Raw genomic sequence first — 23,861 nt, 5'->3', positions numbered from 1 at the left:
GCCTCCTTGCTCACACACGCTTTTACAGTTCTGCCCTCAAATTTTCAATAGGATTGAAGTCAGGGCTTTGTGAAGGCCACTCCAATACCTTGACTTTGTTGTCCTTAAAAGCCCTTTTGCCACAACCTTGGAAGTATTCTTGGTGTCATTGTAAATTTGGAAGATCCATTTGCGACCAAGCTTTAACTTCCTGACTGATGTCTTGAAATGTTGCTTCAATATATCCACATCATTTTACTGACTCACGATGCCATCTATTGTGTGAAGTGCACCAGTCTCCTGCAGCAAAGCACCCCCACAATATGATGCTGCCACCCCTGTGCTTCACGGTTGGGATGGTGTTCTTCGGCTTGCAAACCTCCCCCTTTTTCCTCCAAACATAACGATGGTCATGATGGACAAACAGTTCTATTTTTGATTCATCAGACCAGAGGACATTTCTCCAAAAAGTATGATCTTTGTCCCCATGTGCAGTTACAAACAAGGTCATTTGCTGTTGTTCTGTGATTGATTTGCACTTTTTGCATTAAAGTACGTTCATCTCTAGGAGACAGAACGCGTCTCCTTCCTGAGCGGTATGACGGCTGCATGTTCCCATGTTGTTTATACTTGCGTACTATTGTTTGTACAGATGAACGAGGCTATCTTCAGGCGTTTGGAAATTGCTCCCAAGGATGAACCAGACTTGTGGAGGTCTACATTTTTTATTTTTAGGTCTTGGCTGATTTCTTTTGATTTTCCCTTGATGTCAGGCAAAGAGACACTGAGTTTGAAGGTAGGCCTTGAAGTACATCCACAGGTACACCTCCAATTGACTCAAATTATGTCAATTAGCCTATCAGAAGCTTCTAAAGCCATGACATCATTTTTTGGAAGTTTCTAAGCTGTTTAAAGTCAGTCAACTTTGTAAGTAAACTTCTGACCCACTGGAATTGTAATATAGTGAATTATATGTGAAATAATCTGTCTGTAAACAATTGTTGGAAAAATGACTTGTGTCATGCACAAAGTCGATGTTCTAACCGACTTGCCAAAACTGTAGTTTGTTAACAAGAAATGTGTGGAGTGGTTGAAAAACAAATCTTAGTGACTCCAACCTCAGTGAATGTAAACTTCTGACTTCAACTGAATACAGGATACATAGTGCATACCCAACAAGCACGGTGCTCTCTGGACCGGCCTTCTTTCTTTGTTCAGAATTTTGGTTTGTTTGTTAATTTCAATGTCCATGGATAAATTTGGAGAGCACAGTTCAATAGAGAACAGCAGAGTACAATTCATTACAGTGGAGTGTAGTACAGTCCAGTTAATTTCAGTGGAGTGTACAGTACAGTACAATACAGAAGAGTACAGTAGAGTACAGTTCATTACAGTACAGTGTTTAGTACAGTAAAGTAAAGGAAAGTAACATACAGTAGAGTACAGCACAGTAGAGTGTAGCCTACTTTACACTAATTTACTAAACTGTAAGGTACTCTAATGAATTACACTACACTGTACTGTACTGAATGAATATCTACTGTACTGTACTATCCTATACGTTATTGTACTCTACTGTGCTCTATTGTATTGAACTGTGCCATTCCATACTGTGCTGTTCAAACGTATAAAACATAGCCTAAATGTCTATAATTTCTTTAAGAATCTTCTTCAATAATGATACAATACCCCATAATGACAAAGCAAGGTTTCCAGAAAAGTTAGCAAATTTATACAAAATAATAATTCTATCCACATACTGTCCATAATGTAAATACATCCCAACACACACACACACACACACACACACACACACACACACACACACACACACACACACACACACATATATATAAGTAGTGTTTTCTTTGCATCAATTCGAACATGAAGGACTGATTCTGGCAGTCTCCCCTGAACACGATGTTGAGATGTGTCTGTTACTTGAACTCTGTGAAGCATTTATTTGGGCTGCAATTTCTGAAGCTGGTAACTCTAATGAACTTTTCCTCTTTAGCAGATGTTACTCTATGTCTTCCTTTCCTGTGGCTGTCCTCACGAGAGCCAGTTTCATCATAGCGCTTTATGGTTTTTGCAGCTGCACTTGAAGAAACATTCAATGTTCTAGACATTTCCTGCATTGACTGACATTCATGTCTTAAAGTAATAATGGACTGTCATTTCTCTTTGCTTATTTGAGCTGTTCCTGACAGAAATATGGACTTGGTATTTTAGCAAATTGTGCCATGTTCAGTATACCACCCCTACCTTGTCACAACACAACTGATTGGCTAAAACACATTAACAAGAAGGAAAGAAATTCCACAAATTCATTACAGTGGAGTGTACAGTAGAGTACAATTCATTACAGTGGAGTGTACAGTAGAGTACAGTTCATTACAGTACAGTGTACAGGACAGTACATTACAGTAGAGCACAGTAGAGGATAGTTCGCTACAGTACAGTGTACAGTACAGTAAAGTAAAGAATAATTCAGTACAGTAGAGTACTGCACAGTAGAGTGTAGCCTACTTTACTCTAATGTACTAAACTGTACTGTACTCTACTGAATTAAACTCTACTGTACTGTACTGAATTAAACTCTACTGTAATATACTCTACTGAATTAATATATACTGTACTTTACTCTACTTAAATGTACTCTGCTGTACTCTATTCACAGCGACAAACAGTGCATTCAACTAAGGTACAGTGAATTCGGAAAGTATTCATCCCCATTGACGTTTTCCAAACTTTGTTAAGTTACAGCCTATTTCTAAAATAGCTCAAAAATATATTTGTCAATCGAGACACAAAAACCAACAATAATGACAAAGCAAACACAAGTTTTTAGAAATGTTTGCAAATTCATTAAAAATAATAATTCTATCCACATACTGCCCATAATGTAAATACATCCCACACACACACACACACACACACACACACACACACACACACACACATAAGTAGTGTTTTCGTTGCATCAATTCGACCATGAAGGACAGATTCAGGCAGTCTCCCCTGAACACGATGTTAAGATGTGTCTGTTACATGAACTCTGTGAAGCATTTTTTTGGGCTGCAATTTCTGAAGCTGGTAAAACAAATGAACTTCTCCTCTGCAGCAGATGTAACTATGGGTCTTCCTGTGGCTGTCCTCATGAGAGCCAGTTTCATCATAGCGCTTGATGGTTTTTGCAACTGCACTTGAAGAAATGTTCAAAGTTCTAGAAATTTCCCGCATTGACTGACATTCATTTCCCTCTTAGTGCAGTGATCCCGTTACTGGGATCCAAATCCACAACATCCGGTAAAGCTGGAGCGCGCCAAATTCAAGTGACAAAATTGTAATATTAAACATTCTTGAAAATACATATGTCTTACATCATTTAAAAGCTTTTTAAAGCTTTTTTCATTTAAAAGCTTAGGACACCAGAAACAAAATTGTAGACCTGCACTAGGGTGGGAAGACTGAATCTGCAATAGGTAAGCAGCTAGGTTTGAAGAAATCAACTGTGGGAGCAATTATTAGGAAATGGAAGACATACAAGACCCCTGATAATCTCCCTCGGTCTGGGGCTACACGCAAGATCTCACCCCGTGGGGTCAAAATTATCACAAGAACGGTGAGCAACAATCCCAGAACCACACGGGGGGACCTAGTGAAAGACCTGCAGAGAGCTGGGACCAAAGTAACAAAGCCTACCATCAGTAACACATTACGCCGCCAGGGACTCAAATCCTGCAGTGCCAGACGTGTCCCCCTGCTTAAGCCAGTACATGTCCAGGCCCGTCTGAAGTTTTCTAGAGAGCATTTGGATGATCCAGAAGAAGATTGGGAGAATGTCATATGGTCTGATGAAACCAAAATATAACTTTTTGGTAAAAACTCAACTCGTCGTGTTTGGAAGACAAAGAATGCTGAGTTGCATCCAAAGAACACCATACCTACTGTGAAGCATGGTTTGGAAACATCATGCTTTGGGGCTGTTTTTCTGCAAAGGGACCAGGACGACTGATCAGTGTAAAGGAAAGAATGAATGGGGCCATGTATCGTGAGATTTTGAGTGAAAACCTCCTTCCATCAGCAAGGGCATTGAAGATGAAACGTGGCTGGGTCTTTCAGCATGACAATGATCCCAAACACACCGCCCGGACAACGAAGGAGTGGCTTCGTAAAAATAAGCATTTCAAGGTCCTAGAGTGGCCTAGCCAGTCTCCAGATCTCAACCCCATAGAAAATCTTTGGAGGGAGTTGAAAGTCTGTGTTGCCCAGCAACAGCCCCAAAACATCACTGCTCTAGAGGAGATCTGCATGGAGGAATGGGCCAAAATACCAGCAACAGTGTGTGAAAACCTTGTGAAGACTTACAGAAAACGTTTGACGTCTGTCATTGCCAACAAAGGGTATATAACAAAGTATTGAGATAAACTTTTGTTATTGACCAAATACTTATTTTCCACCATAATTTGCAAATAAATTCATAAAAAAATCCTACAATGTGATTTTCTGGGGAAAAAAAATCGAATTTTGTCTGTCATAGTTGAAGTGTACCTATGATGAAATTTACAGGCCTCTCTCATCTTTTTAAGTGGGAGAACTTGCACAATTGGTGGCTGACTAAACACTTTTTTGCCCCACTGTATATGACTAAGCTATATAAATTATTAGTTTTTATTTCTTGCCCACCAGCACCCTGCCTCGTTCAGGGGACTAAACTATTATCCATTAAAAGTATTGCTTGTTTGTTGTCTCTTTTTCCATTTAGTCTTTTTTCTTATTTCTCCTACAATCGTAGTAAGACATACAAGTGTTTAATACAATGGACAGACTTTATAATTGAAAATCCACAAGGTCAAGTGGGAGCTAAAAGTTCCTGGTCCCCCAGATTATCCTCTACTCCTCACCCAGATCTCCCCACCCCCTTCAGCCAACTGCCCTTGTGTGATTACCACACATAAAACGAACAGGAAAAACATGAACAGCAACACTCGCAAAGTACAAAAACACAGTAAAAATTGTTACATAAAGAAACAAAAACTACAAGCATACATAAACTTAAAGAAGAAATTAATATGTGACTAATCAGCAACAAGTTTAATGTGCATCCCCTATGATGGTTAGATGAGATGTTATAAATCCACACTCATTTGTTTCAGACAAGAATGAAATTTGGAACATTTTTACAAAATACATTTTTATTCACATTTGCAATATTAATCTTTCACTGGTTTTTCAAGTAGACCGGCAATACAGTTCAGTTCAACACATGTACAAAAGGAAAAATACAAAATATAAATTATAAATTATAAAAATAAAAAACAATAATTTATGGATTTAAATATAATAAATAGACTGACAGGGTCCCACATGATTGTATTCATGCTTTATAAACTGGTAAGGGCGTAGCTTCTGAAATGAGTCTGGATGATCAGTACATCTGTGCTGCAAGGATATCCAATCTTTGCAGATGACGTTTCATCTCTTTCCTGATGAGCTCCCACGCCTGTGCACTGTAGTTCTGAAAAACACAGAAAATTTCAAATATTAGAGGGGTGACCTATCTTGGCAAAATAATGAACATATTGTCTTGAACAACAGAGTAGGACTGGTGCCAAATGTAAAGCTTCTCAGAGTAGGAGTGCTGATTTAGGATCAGTTTTATCTTTTGGATCACTATAAACAAGGACAGAGGAGACCTGATACTAGATCAGCACTTCTCTGAGATGCTTGATACATATGGCCCCAGAACCCACATTTTTTTTTAAATGAACACTGCTCAAGTTTAGCCTAGCCTAGTTTATATTCATTTGACTACATGCATTAAACATGTTGCCATATGAAACCAAACTCACCATTTTTCTCAGAACCTTCCTATTCAACTTCTTGAAGTACCGTTTCAGTCTCCTCTCAGGTTTCATGGCAGGTGATACCTGTTGGACAAAATTAAACAAAACATTAGCGTCATACAGATGTAGGATCTTCATTTGATCAATATTTTTTTTCTTGCACGGCAGGAAGTGGAACCTTAACATGTATTCAATGTTTGAAAAGGATTCTAAAGATTGTAATTTCCACTTTAAAACATCAAACTTGATTTGCCATAATGAAATATGAATCAAAGCTTACAAAAAATGTTCATTAATAATAATCCACAATAATTTACATTTCTCATTGCTGCAGTATTATTTATGTAACGTCGCAAAATGACTCAAAATCTGTAATTACCCATACACAGTAAGTTCGGAAAGTATTCAGACCCCTTCCCTTTTTCCAAATTTTGTTAAGTTACAGCCTTATTCTAAAATGGATTAAAGAAAAAAAATCCTCATCAATCTACACACAATATCCAATAATGATGATGCAAAAACACAAATACCTTATTTACATATGAATTCAGACCCTTTGCTTTGAGATTGAAAATTCAGCTCAGGTGTATCCTGTTTTCATTGATCATCCTGGAGATGTTTCTACACTTTGATTGGAGTCCATCTGAAGTAAAATCAACTGATTGAACATGATTTGGAAAGGCACAAACCTGTATATTTAAGGTCCTACAGTTGACAGTGCATGTCAGAGCAAAAACCAGGCCATGAAGTTGAGGAAATCGTCCGCAGAGCTCCTAGACAAGATTGTGTCGAGATACAGATCTGGGAAAGGGTACTTTGTAACCACCAAGACTTACTAGAGCTGGCCGCCAGGTCAAACTGAGCAATCAGGGGTAGAAGGGCCATTGTCAGGGAGGTGACCAAGAACCCGATGGTCACTCTGACAGAGCTCCAGATTTCCTCTGTGGGGATGGGAAAGCCATCGAGAAAGACAACCATCTCTGCAGTACTCCAACGATCAGGCCTTTATGGTAAAGTGGCCAGACGGAAGCCACTCCTCAGTAAAAGGCACATTGCAGCCCGCTTGGAGTTTGCCAAAAGGCACCTAAAGGACTCTCAGACCATGAGAAACAAGTGTCTCTGGTCTTATGAAACCTATTTGGCCTGAATGCCAAGCATCACATCTGGAGGAAACCTTGCACCATCACTACAGTTAAGCATAGTGGTGGCAGCATCATGCTGTGGATGTTTTTCATTGGCAGGGACTGTGAGACTCGTCAAGATCGAGGGAAAGATGAACAGAGCAAAGTACAGAGTCAACCGAGATGAAAAACTGCAAGAGCGCTCAGGACCTCAGACTGGGGCGAAGGTTCACCTTCCAACAGGACAATGACCCTAAGCATACAGCCAAGACAACGCAGGAGTGGCTTCGGGCCAAGTCTCTGAATGTCCTTGAGTGGCCCAGCCAGAGGCCGGACTTGACCTGATCGAACACCACTGGAGAGACCTGAAAATTGCTGTGCAGCGACGCTCCTTATCCAACCTGACAGATCTTGAGAGGATCTGCAGAGAAGAATTGCAGAAACTCCCCAAATACAGACGTGCCAAGCTTGTAGCATGATACCCAATAAGACTCAAGGCTGTAATCACTGCCAAAGGTTCTTCAACAAAGTACTGAGTAAAGGGTCTGAATACTTATGTAAATGTGATATTTCAGTTTTTTATTGTTAATACATTTGCAAAAATGTCTAAAACACGGTTTTGCTTTGTCATTATTGGGTATTGTGTGTGGATTGATGAGGGGGAAAATCTATTTAATCAATTTTAGAAAAAGCTGTAACGTAACAAAATGTGGAACAAGTTAATAGGTTGAATACTTTATATGCACTTTATACGTAGATTTTTCCAATTGTAGAGTTAGTAGGCTACACCTAAACCAGGGCACTCCAACAATGTTCCAGGAGAACTACCTTCCTGTAGGTTTTCACTCCAACCCTAATCTACAACACCTGATTAATTAGGTGGTTGATAAACTGAATCAGGTTAGTTACAACTGGGGTTGGTGCGAAAACCTACAGGAAGGTAACTCTCCAAGAATGGGGTTGGAGAGCCCTGACCAAAACAGGGATTATACTTTAAATAGACCCGTTACTTACACAGGAATTAAGGTTCTCCAATTGCCGTTCTAGAATGTTGAGGAAATCGTCCAGGTTTTTCTTGTCCCAGGTGACAGATTTCATATTCCCATCAAACAGTTTTGTGATTTGATAGATGGTCTCTTTCAGGAATCTGACTTTGTCCTCAAACTACCCAGGAAGATATAAAAAGAAGATTAGAAACAGTATAGGCTTCCGTTATGGCATCAATATAACATTGGGTCAAGATCGCCATACCAAAGCATATCAGAACATGATAAGTCAAAATTCTAGTCTTTACCTCAGCATCATCTATGTGTCTGTAAAGTGATGTTGGGAAAATGACTGGGGCATTCTGTTTTGTGATATCTCCTCCCTGGAAAACAATCAATATAGTATGTTAAGTCACGTGTCAAATACTTCAAGAGCAATCAAGACAGACATCAAGTACAGCTTATACTGCAAGTACAGTAGGCCTAATGTAGATAGCGTCTCTTGATCTAGCTGTCATTATAGCCTTAGAGCCCTTTTACTATGTATTTTCAAATATAGGCTAACAGTTTTCTAACACAGATGCTAAACATGAAACGTATGACTATTTTACTTGGTTGGTTGTTTTGCTGTCCTTAATACATGCATTCAGTCTCCTCTTACAATGTGCTGATAACTCACCATCTGGTCCAGCAGGGAAAGGTATTCTGCGCTCAAGTGACCGTAGTGGTGTCGGATCCAGTCACAGCAATGACACACGCTCTGCATACTGCAAATAATAACAAAAATACAACTCCAGCTCTGCATTGTATACATTGTAAATAGCAGTTTGTTTCGCTGTTAGTTATCCAGATGAGTTTGAACATCTTGGCTGTGTTAAGTAGTTTTATGTGGAATTGGGAAAGGGAAAGCTGTATAGAGAATTTCCCCTGATCAACCTACCGGAGGCGGGAACTTTCATTTTCCAGACTAGCACATGTAGCACTTGGAATTCCATGCCTGCTCCGTCTCCTGGACGAACAAATCCAAGTAAATCTATACACATTTTCCTTGAAAGCAGCTTTAAATTATAGTTGAACCACAAGAAAATATTATTCCATTTAGATACCGGCTAGGCTATTACTATAGCGAGTAAAGGCTATTCGCGAGCTTTGCTTTCAACTGCGAATAACTTCGCGTGAACCGAGAAAAAAAGTCTGATAACAAAATCGTCGGAGTCGAAATAAAACCCACACTTCTTAAGAAATGTAGCCACATAAGACATTCATTTAGTGGGTTTCGTTCAAAGTTAGTCCGACATATTGTTCCGTTGTCTTCTGCTGTTGCGCTACAAATGAAAAGTGAATGGGGACGTCAGCGTCAATACCCACATCTCTCAACTTACATTTTCACAATGACGTAACCAACTTTCACCCTACTGTTGACTGCTGGTGATGCAACGTTGACAAGCAACGACAACATGATTTGTTGGAACTTTCGATTTGTCGTTTTTTTTACAAGGGTAAAATGAAAAAAAAATGTGCCAATAGTTCCCTGGTATAGGCTACGATAACAAGGATATTTTCCCTGCAGAGTCACTAGTTTTGACAGGGCTGTGTGTGTGTGTGTGTGTGTGTGTGTGTGTGTGTGTGTGTGTGTGTGTGTGTGTGTGTGTGTGTGTGTGTGTGTGTGTGTGTGTGTGTGTGTGTGTGTGTGCGTGTCATTGTGTTGTGTACGTTTTTGAATGACTATACAAGTCCAAATCTTGGCAATGGTTTATTGCTAATTTTTATATATACTATTGGAATTAATTCATAAAATACAAAGCCTGTTCAACTGTAAAGATCATATATTGTGGGGAAGTGGTCACCAAAACTGTTTGCATAGTCCTGGAGACAAGCAGGAGGAGGTGCAGGCTTTTTGTTCCAACCCAGTACAAACACACCTGTTCCTTCAGGGTCTTGATAAAATTTCATAGGTGGTTTCACATTGAAATGTCATGTTATAGGCTAAAATGTCAGATGTAGAGTAATTATTCTGCTGAATTTATTCATAAAGCGTCTCAGAGTTGGAGTGCTGATCTAGGATATGGACCCCCTCCGTCCATTCATTATAATCTATACGACAAAACTGATCCTAGATCAGCAATGCTACTCTCTGAGACGTTTTATAAATACGGGCCTTGGTGTTATTTGATATAGCCTTAGTGTGGGCCTTATGTATAAAATATGTTTTTTCTACTGGGGACCAGCCATGAGGATGAATCATAAGAATGACACTTGAAATGTAATACCAAAGAGTCAGAGAGCTATATTTCCCATCATATATATAATCAATTTATTGCCTATAGTTTTACAAGCATGGCAATAACAGTAGCAAAAGGGCTGCAGCCACAACACAGAACCACTGATAGAATCTTTGCTGTGTGGCGACGTCCAATGTACTGAAGTGGCTGACGTCTTCATGCGTTTTAGTGCTAGTAGTGATACCTGTTAATGGTGCTGAAACTTCTTCTTATGTCCCATGACACGTCTGCGGTGGACTCATTTTGGGGTTTTCCCAGCTGTTTTACACAAGTTGTGTGATGTAATCAGTTTCCCCTGAGTTTTCTCCCCAGTAATAATAGACACCTGTGGCTGACATATCGAATTGGGTAGGGAATCTGTAGTTTGAAGAGTGTTTGCACATTGGGAAGATGTTGCCAAGATATCATAATAGAATGTTGATGTCTAGCCGACATATAAACGATGTAGAACTGTATAATTTAGAATGTGTAAGTCGTCAATGAGCAAAAAATGTCTATCATCATCCCAATGTACATTTGAAGTCGGAAGATTACATACACCTTAACCAACAACATTTAAATTCAGTTTTCAAAGTTCCTAACATTTAATCCAAGTAAGAATTCCCTGTCTTAGGTCAGTTAGGATCACCACTTTATTTTAAGAAAGTGAAATGTCAGAATAATATTAGAGAGAATGATTTATTTCAACTTGTATTTATTTCATCACATTCCCAGTTGGCCAGAAGTTTACATACACTCCATTAGTATATGGTAGAATTGCCATTAAATTGCTTAACTTTGGTCAAATGTTTCGGGTACCTTCCACAAGCTTCCCACAATAAGTTTGGTGAATTCTGGCCCATTCCTCCTGACAGAGCTGGTGTAACTGAGTCAGGTTTATAGGCCTCCTGGCTCGCACACACTTTTACAGTACTGCCCACAAATTTTCAATAGGATTGAGGTCAGGGCTGTTGTCCTTAAAAGCCATTTTGCCACAACTTTGGAAGTATGCTTGGGGTCATTGTCCATTTGGAAGACCCATTTGCGACCAAGCTTTAACTTCCTGACTGATGTCTGGAGATGTTGCTTCAATATGTCCACATAATTTTCCTTTCCTCATGGTTCGATCTATTTTGTGAAGTGCACCAGTCCCTCCTGCTGCAAAGCAACCCACAACATTTTTTATTTTATTTTTTTATTTCACCTTTATTTAACCAGGTAAGCTGGTTGAGAACAAGTTCTCATTTGCAACTGCAACCTGGCCAAGATAAACCATAGCAGTTTGCCACATACAACAACAGAGTTACACATGGAATGAACAAAACACACAGTCAATAATACAGTAGAAAAAAAGAAAACAAAGTCTATATACAGTGAGTGCAAATATGGTCAAATAAGGGAGTTAAGGCAATAAATAGGCCATGGTGGTGAAGTAATTACAATATGGCAATTAAACACTGGAATGGTAGATGTGCAAAAGATGGATGTGCAAGTAGAGATACTGTGGTGCAAAAGGAGCAAAAAAAAATACAGCATGGGGATGAGGTAGATACATGGGCTGTATACAGATGGGCTATGAACAGGTGCAGTGAGCTGTGAGCTGCTCTGACAGCTGGTTCTTAAAGCTAGTGAGGGAGATGGGAATCTCCAGCTTCAGTGATTTTTCCATTTCGTTCCAGTCAGTGGCAGCAGAGAACTGGAAGGAAAGGCGACCAAAGGAGGAATTGGCTTTGGGGGTGACCAGTGAGATATACCTGCGCCAATGTAAACTCCGATTTTTGGATATGAATGTGAACTTTACCGAACAAAACATACATGTATTGTGTAACATGAAGTCCTATGAGTGTCATCTGATGAAGATCATCAAAGGTTAGTGATTAATTGTATCTATATTTCTGGTTTTTGTGACTCCTCTCTATGTTTGGAAAATGGCTGAATGCTTTCTGTGACTAAATGCTGACTTAACATGTTGTTAACTTCTTGCGTTGAGCAAACCCGTATCTGGGAGCGTAATCATAGCCTCAAGCTCATTACCATAATGCAACGCTAACTATTCATGAAAATCACAAATGAAATGAAAGAAATATATTCACTCACAAGCTTAGCCTTTTGTTAACAACACTGTCAACTCAGATTTTCAAAATATGTTTTTCAACCATAGCTACACAATCATTTGTGTAAGAGTATGGATAGCTAGCATAGCATTAAGCCTAGCATTCAGCAGGCAACATTTTCACAAAAACAAGAAAAGCATTCAAATAAAATCATTTACCTTTGAAGAACTTCGGATGTTCTCAACGAGGAGACTCTCAGTTAGATAGCAAATGTTCATTTTTTCCAAAAAGATTATTTGTGTAGGAGAAATCGCTCCGTTTTGTTCATCACGTTTGGCTAAGAAAAAACTCTGAAAATTCAGTCATTACAACGCCAAACTTTTTTCCAAATTAACTCCATAATATCGACAGAAACATGGCAAACGTTGTTTAGAATCAATCCTCAAGGTGTTTTCACATATCTATTCGATGATAAATCATTTGTGGTAGTTGGGTTTCTCCTCGGAAGCAAACAGAAAAATACATGCAGCTGGAGATTACGCAATAATTGCGACGGAGGACACCAAGCGACCACCTGGTATATGTAGTGTAAAATGGTCAATCTTCCAATGATATGCCTACAAATACGTCACAATGCTGTCGACACTATGGGGAAACGACAGAAAGTCTAATCTCATTCGTGACCCATACACAGCCATGTAAGGACTCATTGAAACACAGCGCCTTCAAAATCTGGGGGCACTTCCTGTTTGAAATTTCATCTTGGTTTCGCCTGTAGCATCAGTTCTGTGGCACTCACAGACAATATCTTTGCAGATTTGGAAACGTCAGAGTGTTTTCTTTCCAAAGCTGTCAATTATATGCATAGTCGAGCATCTTTTCGTGACAAAATATCTTGTTTAAAACGGGAACGTTTTTTTATCCAAAAATTAAAAGAGCGCCCCCTATATCGAAGAAGTTAAAGACATTACACCCCAATCACGCTATAAAGCCGCTTGAATTTTTTCAGCGAAAACGTGCCAAATATTGCCAACAATCGTCCCGCTTTGTGAATGCTACTTCAGTAAACCAGCGAGCACTGTTAGCATCATATAAGGTGGCGTACCAAATTGCTCAGTTAAAAAAAAACACTCCATAGCAGAGGAGCTGATACTGCCTGCAGCATTAGACATGGCTTCTGTCATGCTGGATGACGCAAGTGCTGCAAAAATAAAAACTATCCCTCTGTCCAATGACACTGTCGCCAGACAGTGCGAACGATCTTAAAGAACAGCTGGTAGATAAACTCAAAGACAAACGTTTTGCCTTACAGTTCGATGAAGCAACTGACCGCAACAAATACTTTTTGTTTATCGCTTATGTACGTTTTGACATGACAAACTCCCTGTGTGAGGATCTACTTTTTTGTAAATATGTCAGAGATAGAGCCATAGCTAAAGAGCTATTCAAAATGCTGGACTGTTTCCTGACTGAGAATGGGCTAAAGTGGGAGAACTGGATTGGTGTTTGCAGTGATGGTGCACAGACCATGGCAGGGATGAGAAAAGGACTTTGGGCACTCATCAAGAAGGCCTCACCTCATGCTGAGTGGACACACTGTGTTATACACAGAGAAGCACTGGCATCAAGGCACCTTTCCTCTGAATTAAGTGAGGTTATGACTGACATCGTAGGTGCAGTCAATTTTATAAAGACCAGACCACTAAAAACAAGAGTCTTCTCTACTATCTGTGAGGAGATGGGAACTGAACATCAAGCTGTGCTGTTTCACAGTGAAGCAAGGTGGCTGTCACGAGGAAGAGTCTTGTCCCAAGTTTTTGAGCTCAGAGAGCAGATAAGAATGTTTTCGGAGCAGGAGCACAAGTATGACCTCGCAGAAATATTTAGTGATGAGAACTTTCTGGCAAAACTGGCCTACCTGAGTGACATATTTGGAAAGCTAAATCAACTAAATCTACAGCTTCAAGGGAAAGATAAACACCTCCCTCAGGTCACAGACCAGATCAGCTCTTTCACTCGAAGCTTGCAATGTGGGGCAGGCGACTTGATGAAGGAAATACAGATTCATTCGAGAACCTGCATGAATTTGTTGACACTACTGACTATGATGCCATCTCAGTGATTCCATATATTTAGGAGCATATTTCATCACTGACAGGATTCTTTAAAAAGTACTTCTCTGAAAACAGTTCCCAATATGACTGGGTGAGAGATCCTTTCAATGCACCAGCTCCAACTGGTTTCAGCTCTGCAGAGGAGGACCAGTTCATTGATATAACATCTGACTCCACATTGAGACTGAGGTTCACATCACAGACAGGGAATTCTGTCTGAGTGTAGAGAGGCAGTATCCACTTTTAGGGCAGAGGGCTATGTGCATTCTTCTTCCTTTTGCAACATCTTATCTTTGTGAGACTGGCTTCTCTGCTGTTGCTGCACTGAATTTATTAAAATTGAAAAACAATGTTAATAAAGTTATTCTTTGTTGTAAGTTGATCTATATTTATTTATTTTTTCTTTTTTTCTTTTCTTTAATGTTAATAAGGATACAATGTCATGCAGAGGTGTACTTATAACAATGTTATAGACAAATTATACTATTTACAGTTGCGGCAGAGAGTTGGGGGGCGCGAAATGTTTACTTCTTCCTAGGGGGGGAGTAACAGAAGATTATTGAGAAGCACTGATTTAAAGGGATAGGACCCAGATTCTGTTCCCTATGGCTTCCACTAGTTGTGAACAGTCTTTAGACATTGTTTCAGGCTTTCATTCTGAAAAATGAGGGAGCATGACAACTTTGAGTGAGTGGATAGTGGGATGTCCCCAGAGCTGTTTCCTGCGCGTGACGGAGAGTGCGCCTTTCTTGTTTTCTTTTATATTGACGACGCTATTGTCCGGTTGAAATATTACCAATTATTTAGGCTAAAAACAACAAGGATTGATTATAAACATCGTTTGACATGTTTCTACAAACTTTACGGATACTATTTGGAATTTTCTTCTGCCTGTTGTGACTGCATTTGAGCTATTGGATTACTGAACAAAACGTGCCAACTAAATGGAGGCTTTTGGATATAAAGAGGGACTTTATCGGACAAAACAAAAATGTATTGTGTGAGTGCAACCATACGAAGATCAACGAAGGTAAGTGATTCATTTTATTGCTATTTCTGACTTTCGTGACTAATCTACTTGGCTGGTAACTGTATGTAATATTTTGTGTGCTGGGCGCTGTCCTCAGATAATCGCATGGTTTGCTTTCGCGGTAAAGCCTTTTTGAAATCTGACATGGTGGCTGGCTTAACAACAAGTTAAGCTTTCTTTTGATGTATTACAATTGTGATTTAATGAAAATTAAATATTTAGAGTAATTTAATTTGATTTTGGTGCTCTGCAAATTCACCGGATGTTGGCCAGGTGGGACGATAGCGTCCCACACCCCCTAGAGAAGTTAAATAAATGTTTTTTTAAAATCTTGCCATAACTATCATTAGCATTGTCATCATTCACATTTGGTAGAATTCACACATCATCATCAAGGCTAATTTGGGGCATATACCATTTTTTTAAACGAAAAGTAACAAACTGTAAAAAGAACCCCTGGAATTTACCGAATCAATTTAATAAGAAAGAACAGCATGAGAGAAAACCGATTTGGTCTGAAAAACAACGCTCAAGCTCTGACACCTTTCACGGCCTATGCAGAATTGCAACACAGTGTAGTATCTGGGATCTACATCTGTTTATATTAGTTACTGTGCTGTTACTAAGCAGTAATGCATTACGGCAGTGTTACGTCACTACACCTAATAGGAAATGCACATGCGCACTGGAATGCCGGGAACCGGGGAGCACAAGTGGTTTTGACTAAACGAAAACTAACTGTACTCCCGTCTCCTGCCTGGTCATTTCTCCACAACACAAATATTACACACAGAAGTGCAACATCGTCGGATATCTCTAGCTGAAACTGACGGGTTTTGATGGCTATTGTTGTATTATGTTCATGCGTCTCTTTTGGCGCATAAACCGCTAGCGGGACACCTACGACAACATCCGGTGAAATTGCAGAGAGCAAAATTCAAAATCCAAGAATTGTAATATTAAACATTCATGAAAATACAAGTGTCATACATCATTTAAAAGTTTAACTTCTTGTTAATCCAACCGCGTTGTCAGATTTCAAAAAGGCTTTACGGCGAAAACATCTGATGACAGCGCCCAACAACAAAATCATTTTTCAACTAGCACAGGCGACACAAAATCACAAATAGCGATTACATAAATCACTTACCTTTGAAGATCTTCCTCTGTTTACAATCCCACGTGTCCCAGCTACACAATGAATGGTCGTTTTGTTTGATAAAGTTCTTCTTTATGTCGAAAATGTCAGTTTAGTTGGTGCCAATGATCTCAGTTATCCACTCTTTCAACATGTATAAAAACGAACACAAAAAGTTACCACTAAAGTCCATCCAAACAATTCAAACGGTGTTTCTAATTAATCCTCAGTTACTCTAATATCTAAATAAACGATAATATTTAAGACGAGAATAGTATGTTCAATAGGGAAGATATAAATGACGAAGAGTGCGCAACTCATTCACGCACCAACATGACCACTTTTCTAATGAGAGACACCTTGTAGTTCTTCCAACTACTTGTTCATTAAAAGAAAAACAAGCCTGAAACCCATTCTAAAGACTGTTGACATCTAGTGGAAGCCATAGGTACTGCAATCTGGGTCCTATCTATTTGTATTTCCTATTGGCAAGCACTGAAATGGCCTGAGACTTCAACAACATAAAATTCTGGATGGATTTTCCTTTGGTTTTCACCTGCCATATCAGTTCTGTTATACTCACAGACATTATTTTAACAGTTTCAGAAACTTCAGAGTGTTTTCTATCCAATCCAAGTATATGCATATCCTAGCTTCTGGGACTAAGTAACAGGCAGTTTACTTTGGGCATGTCAGTCACCCAAAATTCAGAGCAAAAACCAATCTCCCAAACAGGTTAATAACTTCAGCGCTGCACTGTCGGTATGGATGGAACAGTTCAGATTGTCAGTGATGTGTACTCCGGTGAACTTGAAGCTTTTTACCTTCTCCACTGAGGGCCTGTCGATGTGGATGTGGGCGTGCTCCCTCTGCTATCTCCTGAAGTCCAAGATCAGCTCCTTTGTTTTGTTGACCATGAGAGAGACGTTATTTATTTTTTTTATTTTATTTTTCTAATTTTACGAAGCACCCACTTTTACACTGTCCGATGAGAATGCAAAATGACGATACCATTTAGCTAAGCTAAGAATGATGTGAATAATCAAGTCAATAACTGATGGGTAGTTAGATGGCATATAGTTAATATACTAGCTAGATTGATGTGTTAGTAGGCAACTAACCTTAGGTAGCTAGCTAGCATATATTAACAGTGCATATTGCTGTAATGATGTGCTTTATGGTTCATAAGGATAGCGTAACTAACAAATTGTCAGCCAAAATAGTGTATAACGTAATTTGATTACTTTACAACTATCCTCAATATTTTCTGAACATTTGTCATAATTAATTAAATCAATGAATCTGTATCTTAAAACCAATAAGCATACTAAATACTCAATTTACTTCACATATAGTATGGTTAGTGAGGTTATGCTGAGTACATCTAATAATCTTGGTTTTATCGGTTTTTCGCTAACATCAAAACTGTGATGTATTGAGCTTTAGATTAGTCTTTTATGTCATTGTGCCAACTCACAATAGCATCTCTGAATTCTTGATTAGATTGGAATTTTCCGTTATCCATGATTAGATTTTTTCCCATGTTCGAGCGGAATTGGTAGAATGCATTGCGCTTCATTTAGTGCCTCTATGGCTTTGCTATAGTTTACTTCTTCTATGATGGTTATTTCTGCGCCTCTCTCAACGGTGTCCAGAGTATAGATTTCCTCACTCACGGTTTAAATATATGACTTTTTTTTAAATCCAAGGTAATGATACGCAGTTCCCTTGAGAGTAGTTATGGTATTTGTGCCTTTTAATTGGTCACGGCACCTGATACCTTAGAAGAAATATTGAAGTGTCTGCCAATTAACGACTGGAGAATATGGGAGATCTAATGTCTTATACCAGTGGCATGCTTGAAATCTTACTGTTGTTGATAACACATATTACCAAATTACGGTCATTCGTCTGTCCATAATATAAATCTATCAATAATACACACACGCATGAAACAAAAAAAAACACACAAAACAAACAGTATTTGGTTAGGAACATCTTCCTTTCTTAGAATTTTAAGAGTAATTTCTTCTCAATTAAAATATATGTATGTATTTTAATGCAAATTTCCCATTATTTTTGTATATATATTTTCTATTTTTACAAAAAAATTTAGAGCCTGCAGGAATATTTTATTTTTCTATCTCAGGATTGTGCCCTGGGATCACATAACTCATAACTGTGTTATATCATCCGATGGCCGCTTCTCTGCTTCAACCGAGGCACAATACCTGTCTCTAACCAGGATACTTCTGCTTCAACAAAAATATCCTAATTGGAGATGTCCCTGCTCCTACAGGGTTACCCTACTTCAACACGGTGTTTGCCCTGGAATTACTCCTTTAATAAATAAAGATCTGTTTTATCAGAGTTCCCAATAAAAAAGTATAGTGCTTTCACTATTCAGAAATAACTCTGCTACAACAAAGTTCCTAACTAAGGGTGTCTTTGCTACAACAAAGTTTCTAACTAAGGGTGTCTTTGCTACAACAAAGTTTCTAACTAAGGGTGTCTTTGCTACAACAAAGACAAAATGTGCACAACCTGTCCCAGAACAGGATTTTCTATGATGTTCAAAAGAAAATCAGTCTCACCCTTAATTTATTTTGTCTGTTCGGAATGGCGTATCCACTCACTGACGCTCCCTGCCGGTCTGAGCGGGTCACTTTTCTGCTCTGCTTAGTCCAAGTGTGGGGCTCCCTGAGCCACATCTAATGCAGCCAATGTGCACAGTTTAACCTCGGTTTCCCCAGGAGCAATCAGCAAGCGGAGTTAGCCATCCCATCCTTGTCGCAAAATCTTTAGAGAAATTCTACAGGAAGAGAGACCGCAGATTCTTTCAAAAAACAATTTTATAAGATTTGCAAAAATGAAGCAATCAATAACAACCACTCAATCAGTGCATCATTAGGAAATCCCAACGAACAGAGTTGTCTCTTATTAAAAAAAAGCACAACCTAATTTGTCTAAGTTGCAGTTTAGCAGATTGGTGGAAAGAGGGACCGAACATGGTGTGTAAAAGCTGATTTAGCTTTTCTGTTCAGATTAACCTCTCTTGGGTAGGGGTGTGTGCCAAAGTAAACTACCTGTTACTCAGGCCCAGAAGATAGGATATGCATATAGAATAGAATACACTCTAAAGTTTCTAAAACTGTTAAAATTATGTCTGTGAGTATAACAGAACTGATATGGCAGGCGAGACCCCGAGTACCATCTATCCCCCCAAAAAATAAATTCAGCCTCCTACTGTTTTCAATGGCTGTCACTTTTATTATAAGGCTAAATCCACCCCGATTGCAGTTCCTAGGGCTTCCACTAGATCTCAACATTCTTCAGAAAGAGTTTCATGCTTGTTCTTTGAAAAATGAGCCAGAAATTGTAGTTTTTCTAGGTGGCTCCAATTTTGACTGTAGTGTTTCCAAGCGTGTGGAAGAGAGCGCATTCTTTGGTATTTTTCTCCGGTAAAGACAATAATGATTCCCCATCTTAAATGTTATCATTTATTTACGTATTAGGGTACCTAAGGTTTGATTATAAATGTTGTTTGACTTGTTTGGAAAAGTTTATTAGTAACGTTTGGGATTAGTTTCGTATGCTTTTTGATGGAGGGAAACTGGGTGGATTATTGACTGAAGCGTGCCAGCTTAACTGAGTTTTTATGGATATAAAGAATGACATTATCAAACAAAAATAACCATTTGTGATGTATCTGGGACCTTTTGGAGTGCCAACAGAAGATCATCAAAGGTAAGGCATTTATTATATTGCTATTTCTGACATTCGTGGCGTACACTGTACACTCTGACTTATCACTAAGTCACATATGACAAGCCTGTATGAGCAAAATCCGAACATATAACAATGGACAATTCTCTAAGTAAAAACAGCATAGTAAGTCTAATTAAACAGTATAGTATGTAATGAATTTTACATTTCCACCACATAATGATAATTTCCACCAGTATAACAGTGGCGTGCAGAACGGCATCTCAGAAATAACAATTTGTGGCTCCTTGTCATGTATGGTCTATTGCAACAGACGACCAAAATGGGTTCTACTCCTACCAGCTGTAAACAGGAAGAAGCGGCTCCACTAGGAAAGCAATCACCAAAACTGGACAATTGAGAAGTGGAAAAAGGTTGCTTGATCCGATGAATCCCGGTTCCTTTTGCATCATGCTGATGGCAGTCAGGATTGATGTACCTAATAAACTGACCGCTGAGTGTATATTACATGTTGATAACTGTGAGAGTGGGGAGCCATCTCTAAATATAATGAATGATGTAGGACATTGCAACAAATGAGTCACGCACCCATCTTTTAACTCCCTGTGACAACGATTATGAGGCATATGACTAACAAACCAATGGTTTAGCAGTGGAGAGATGCAGAAATAGGTAATATTACATAAAAATGTATAGATGGAATCTACTGTAAGTCAGACAAGGCACAGCGGTGGGCTGAATTCCATTAGGGGAAAAAGGGCAGGTAGAAATGGCGGTCCTGTCCAGAAACAACCCCTACCCACTACACACATATAGATCTGAAAGGCTTGGATAGGTAATTAACGTCAGGATTGGATAGGTACAAGCAATGTTCCCTCAAAGCTGAACACATCTCCCCCGGGCTGCCGAGCAGAAGAAATATCAGCCTGCGCAGAGAAGCACTAGATTGGACATCACTCAACTTTCTAGAATTTCCCCCTTTAGTTACCACTATCAACGTTTCACTCTACTGTGGGAATGCTCGAATCAACAGAGTATTAGACACTTCAATGTAACATACCGAAACAAAATGAACTGTGCAAGATATTTTCTTGTAAGCAGAGCGCATTGGAGTAGGAATCTATTACATTGACAGGCACGACTCAGGACTATCCTCAACGCAGACCAGTGCGCCATGACCAATCAGAGCTGCAGTAGACCTATACGCAAATAGCCATTGCCATACGTGGATCTGAGCCGTTCACTTTGAACTGGGGTAAATGCCCTTGCTTTGATATCAAACGTGAGAGATGCATTTAGCCACCTGTGTACATTTTTTCATATTCTTTGCTAGTTATTGAGTGATTAGCCCAGTTATAGACAATGTCTGGTCAACAATGGGGGAGTGGTTGCTTCCTACAAGACCACAAAATGTGTGCATATCTAGCCATCTTTGAAAAGCCAGAGATTTTTGTATTCCTTAAAGGGGCAGTGTTGTATTTTGAGACTGTCTTGAATAAGCTAAGTAGCCAATAGGCGGAGGGTAGCAAAATGTGTCTGTTTCTCTCTAATAATGGTATGGGAATAATAAAGCATTTTATGTTTTATGTAAAAACACAGCATTTTCAGTCACCTCGTTGTCTGATGGACAAGTGGATTAATGTTAAAGTCAAGCCTTGCATGCTTTTTTCAAAAGTCTCATGGAATGTAGGCCTACATTGAACACCACCCATTGGCTGCTACTAACAGAACATGTTAATACATGCAATAAGCATGGACTCTTTTCCTAAATTTAACCTAATAATCCTAACCTGCTACATTAGTTATCCTATCCTGCTACGAAAAGTCAAATCTGACGTTAATTTGGCCAAAGATGGATCCCTTCTAGTCATGACGTGTCCCACGTGCAGTCATACAAAACAACAAAGGACTTTAATCTGCATAGTATCTCGTTGACAGTGAGCACTGAGCAGTCATTGTTCATGTTATTTTATTTGGCCATTAGAAACTGTAATGAAACACCTTCATGACATTGTATCTAGTAGCTCTTAATAATAAATCAGGTCCACAAGAAATTGTTTGAATTACCTTTTTAAATTCCCGATGTCAATTTGTTTACCAACAAATAATGAAATGGCATAGGCTACATGTAGTACATTAGGATAACTGTAGTGGAGCAGCTGTGTGGAGTCCAACTATTATCATCATGTTCTTCTTTCTGTAACAGAGTAGCTGTGCAATTAGTTACACGTTCCATCCCTTGAGAGAGGGGATATAAATAGTATGCCTTTAAGCGCTTATATTGTAGGCTATCAAGCCTACTCAATAAATATAAAATTGAACTTCAAAAAAAGACAGGCTACTGTGTTGAAAATGCATTGTGTGAAGGGCACTGTGTATCTGCACACAGAAGACAAGAACGCAAAATGTCAACAGCTCAGAAAGGTGGAGGAATGGAATTTCCCATTCTCTTTCACTTTCCCCAGTTGAACTTTCCTTGTTTTACATATTACCTCATCCATGGCATATCAATGAGGGAGGCTATAAAGGTAGGGCAGGTAGCCCAACGTTTAGAAGTAGTGTTCAGGGATTTATCAACTCACCGGACACATGGCCACTCTTAATGTCTCCTTTGTGGTACATCTTCTGTGTGTAATTGTTCTTTACCCGGTTGTTTATGCTAAATGCAGTAACCAAAAGGAGCAAATGTATAATCTTTCTCAAACTCGCCAGACACTCAATGATCTTGCCATGGTTGGTCAATTTCTTTAACCTGTTACAAATTGACCATATAGGCAGAGACATATTTAGAAATATGGGTCTGAATATAGGCTGTAGCATGCATGTGATATCACAAGTTATTTATTATTGTTGAAAATTGATTATTTGAGCTTAATTCATTCCTATATTTAGTGTTTATTTGAGATTTTGTGTATTTTGTGTGTGGCATAGGAGAGGAGACCAAGAGGCTGTATCCCAGAGGCGGAAATGATAATGGTCCAACGTCCAACGCTTTCAAAAGAGGTGATGCTCAGGAGATCATGAGTGTCTACAATTTCTGTGTTAGTCTAGTTCAACCGAATGGTTACACGAAGTGTTATTCTGATTACAGGAGGTGGAGAAGGTTTGGACACTGAGACTTGCGTTTCAACTAGCCAGCGAGCTCTTCCAACAAAACCTAACTCTTGTGAAATGGAATTCCATTAAACTCAGGGACCTTCAAGACCTTCTTGCTCGACAATATATGACCTATTCGGAATGTGTACGTTCTTGTTTATGTTTAATTTGTTAACTGTAACTTGTTACACAATTATGATTATGTATATTATTATTATTATTATTCATGTAATCACATGTATATGTTTATATTAATGTTGTTGTTTACTATTTCAGGTCAGAGACATGCGTCTGCGTCAAAACCTTCCAATTGGTGATATGGTTAAGAACTACTTCAAACAGCTGGACGACTTTCTTTCACGTGAGGTAAAGCATCTTATAGGTTGCATTTTACTGAGAATGGTGGAGTGGGCCTAGCCTATACCTATGTTGTATAATGTATTATTTTCACCTAATACATATTTGTTGGTCGTTTTTGTATTTTAGAGTTTCAGCTTGTGCTCATGG

At 39.0% G+C, this 23,861-nt stretch overlaps 2 protein-coding genes across 2 annotated transcripts in view; one reads left to right on the top strand and one right to left on the bottom strand.

Annotated features, from left to right (window-relative positions):
* Positions 1 to 23,861, top strand: part of LOC139422509 (interferon a3-like) — a 119,184-nt gene that overhangs the window by 48,918 nt on the left and 46,405 nt on the right. The gene's annotated exons all lie outside the window — the stretch shown is intronic.
* LOC139422158 (interferon a3-like) lies at positions 5,337 to 8,702 on the bottom strand. Its single transcript, XM_071173312.1, has 5 exons — positions 8,615 to 8,702; positions 8,244 to 8,318; positions 7,964 to 8,113; positions 5,835 to 5,912; positions 5,337 to 5,500 (listed from the first exon to the last, which is right to left on the bottom strand). The coding sequence occupies exons 1-5, from the start codon at positions 8,699 to 8,701 to the stop codon at positions 5,411 to 5,413; spliced, it is 480 nt and encodes a 159-aa protein (XP_071029413.1). The 5' UTR covers position 8,702; the 3' UTR covers positions 5,337 to 5,410.

Source organism: Oncorhynchus clarkii, chromosome 12 (assembly GCF_045791955.1).
Source record: "Oncorhynchus clarkii lewisi isolate Uvic-CL-2024 chromosome 12, UVic_Ocla_1.0, whole genome shotgun sequence".
Lineage (NCBI taxonomy): Eukaryota > Metazoa > Chordata > Actinopteri > Salmoniformes > Salmonidae > Oncorhynchus > Oncorhynchus clarkii.
Note: the sequence above shows the minus strand (reverse complement) of the source record. Positions and strands in the feature narration are given on the sequence as shown.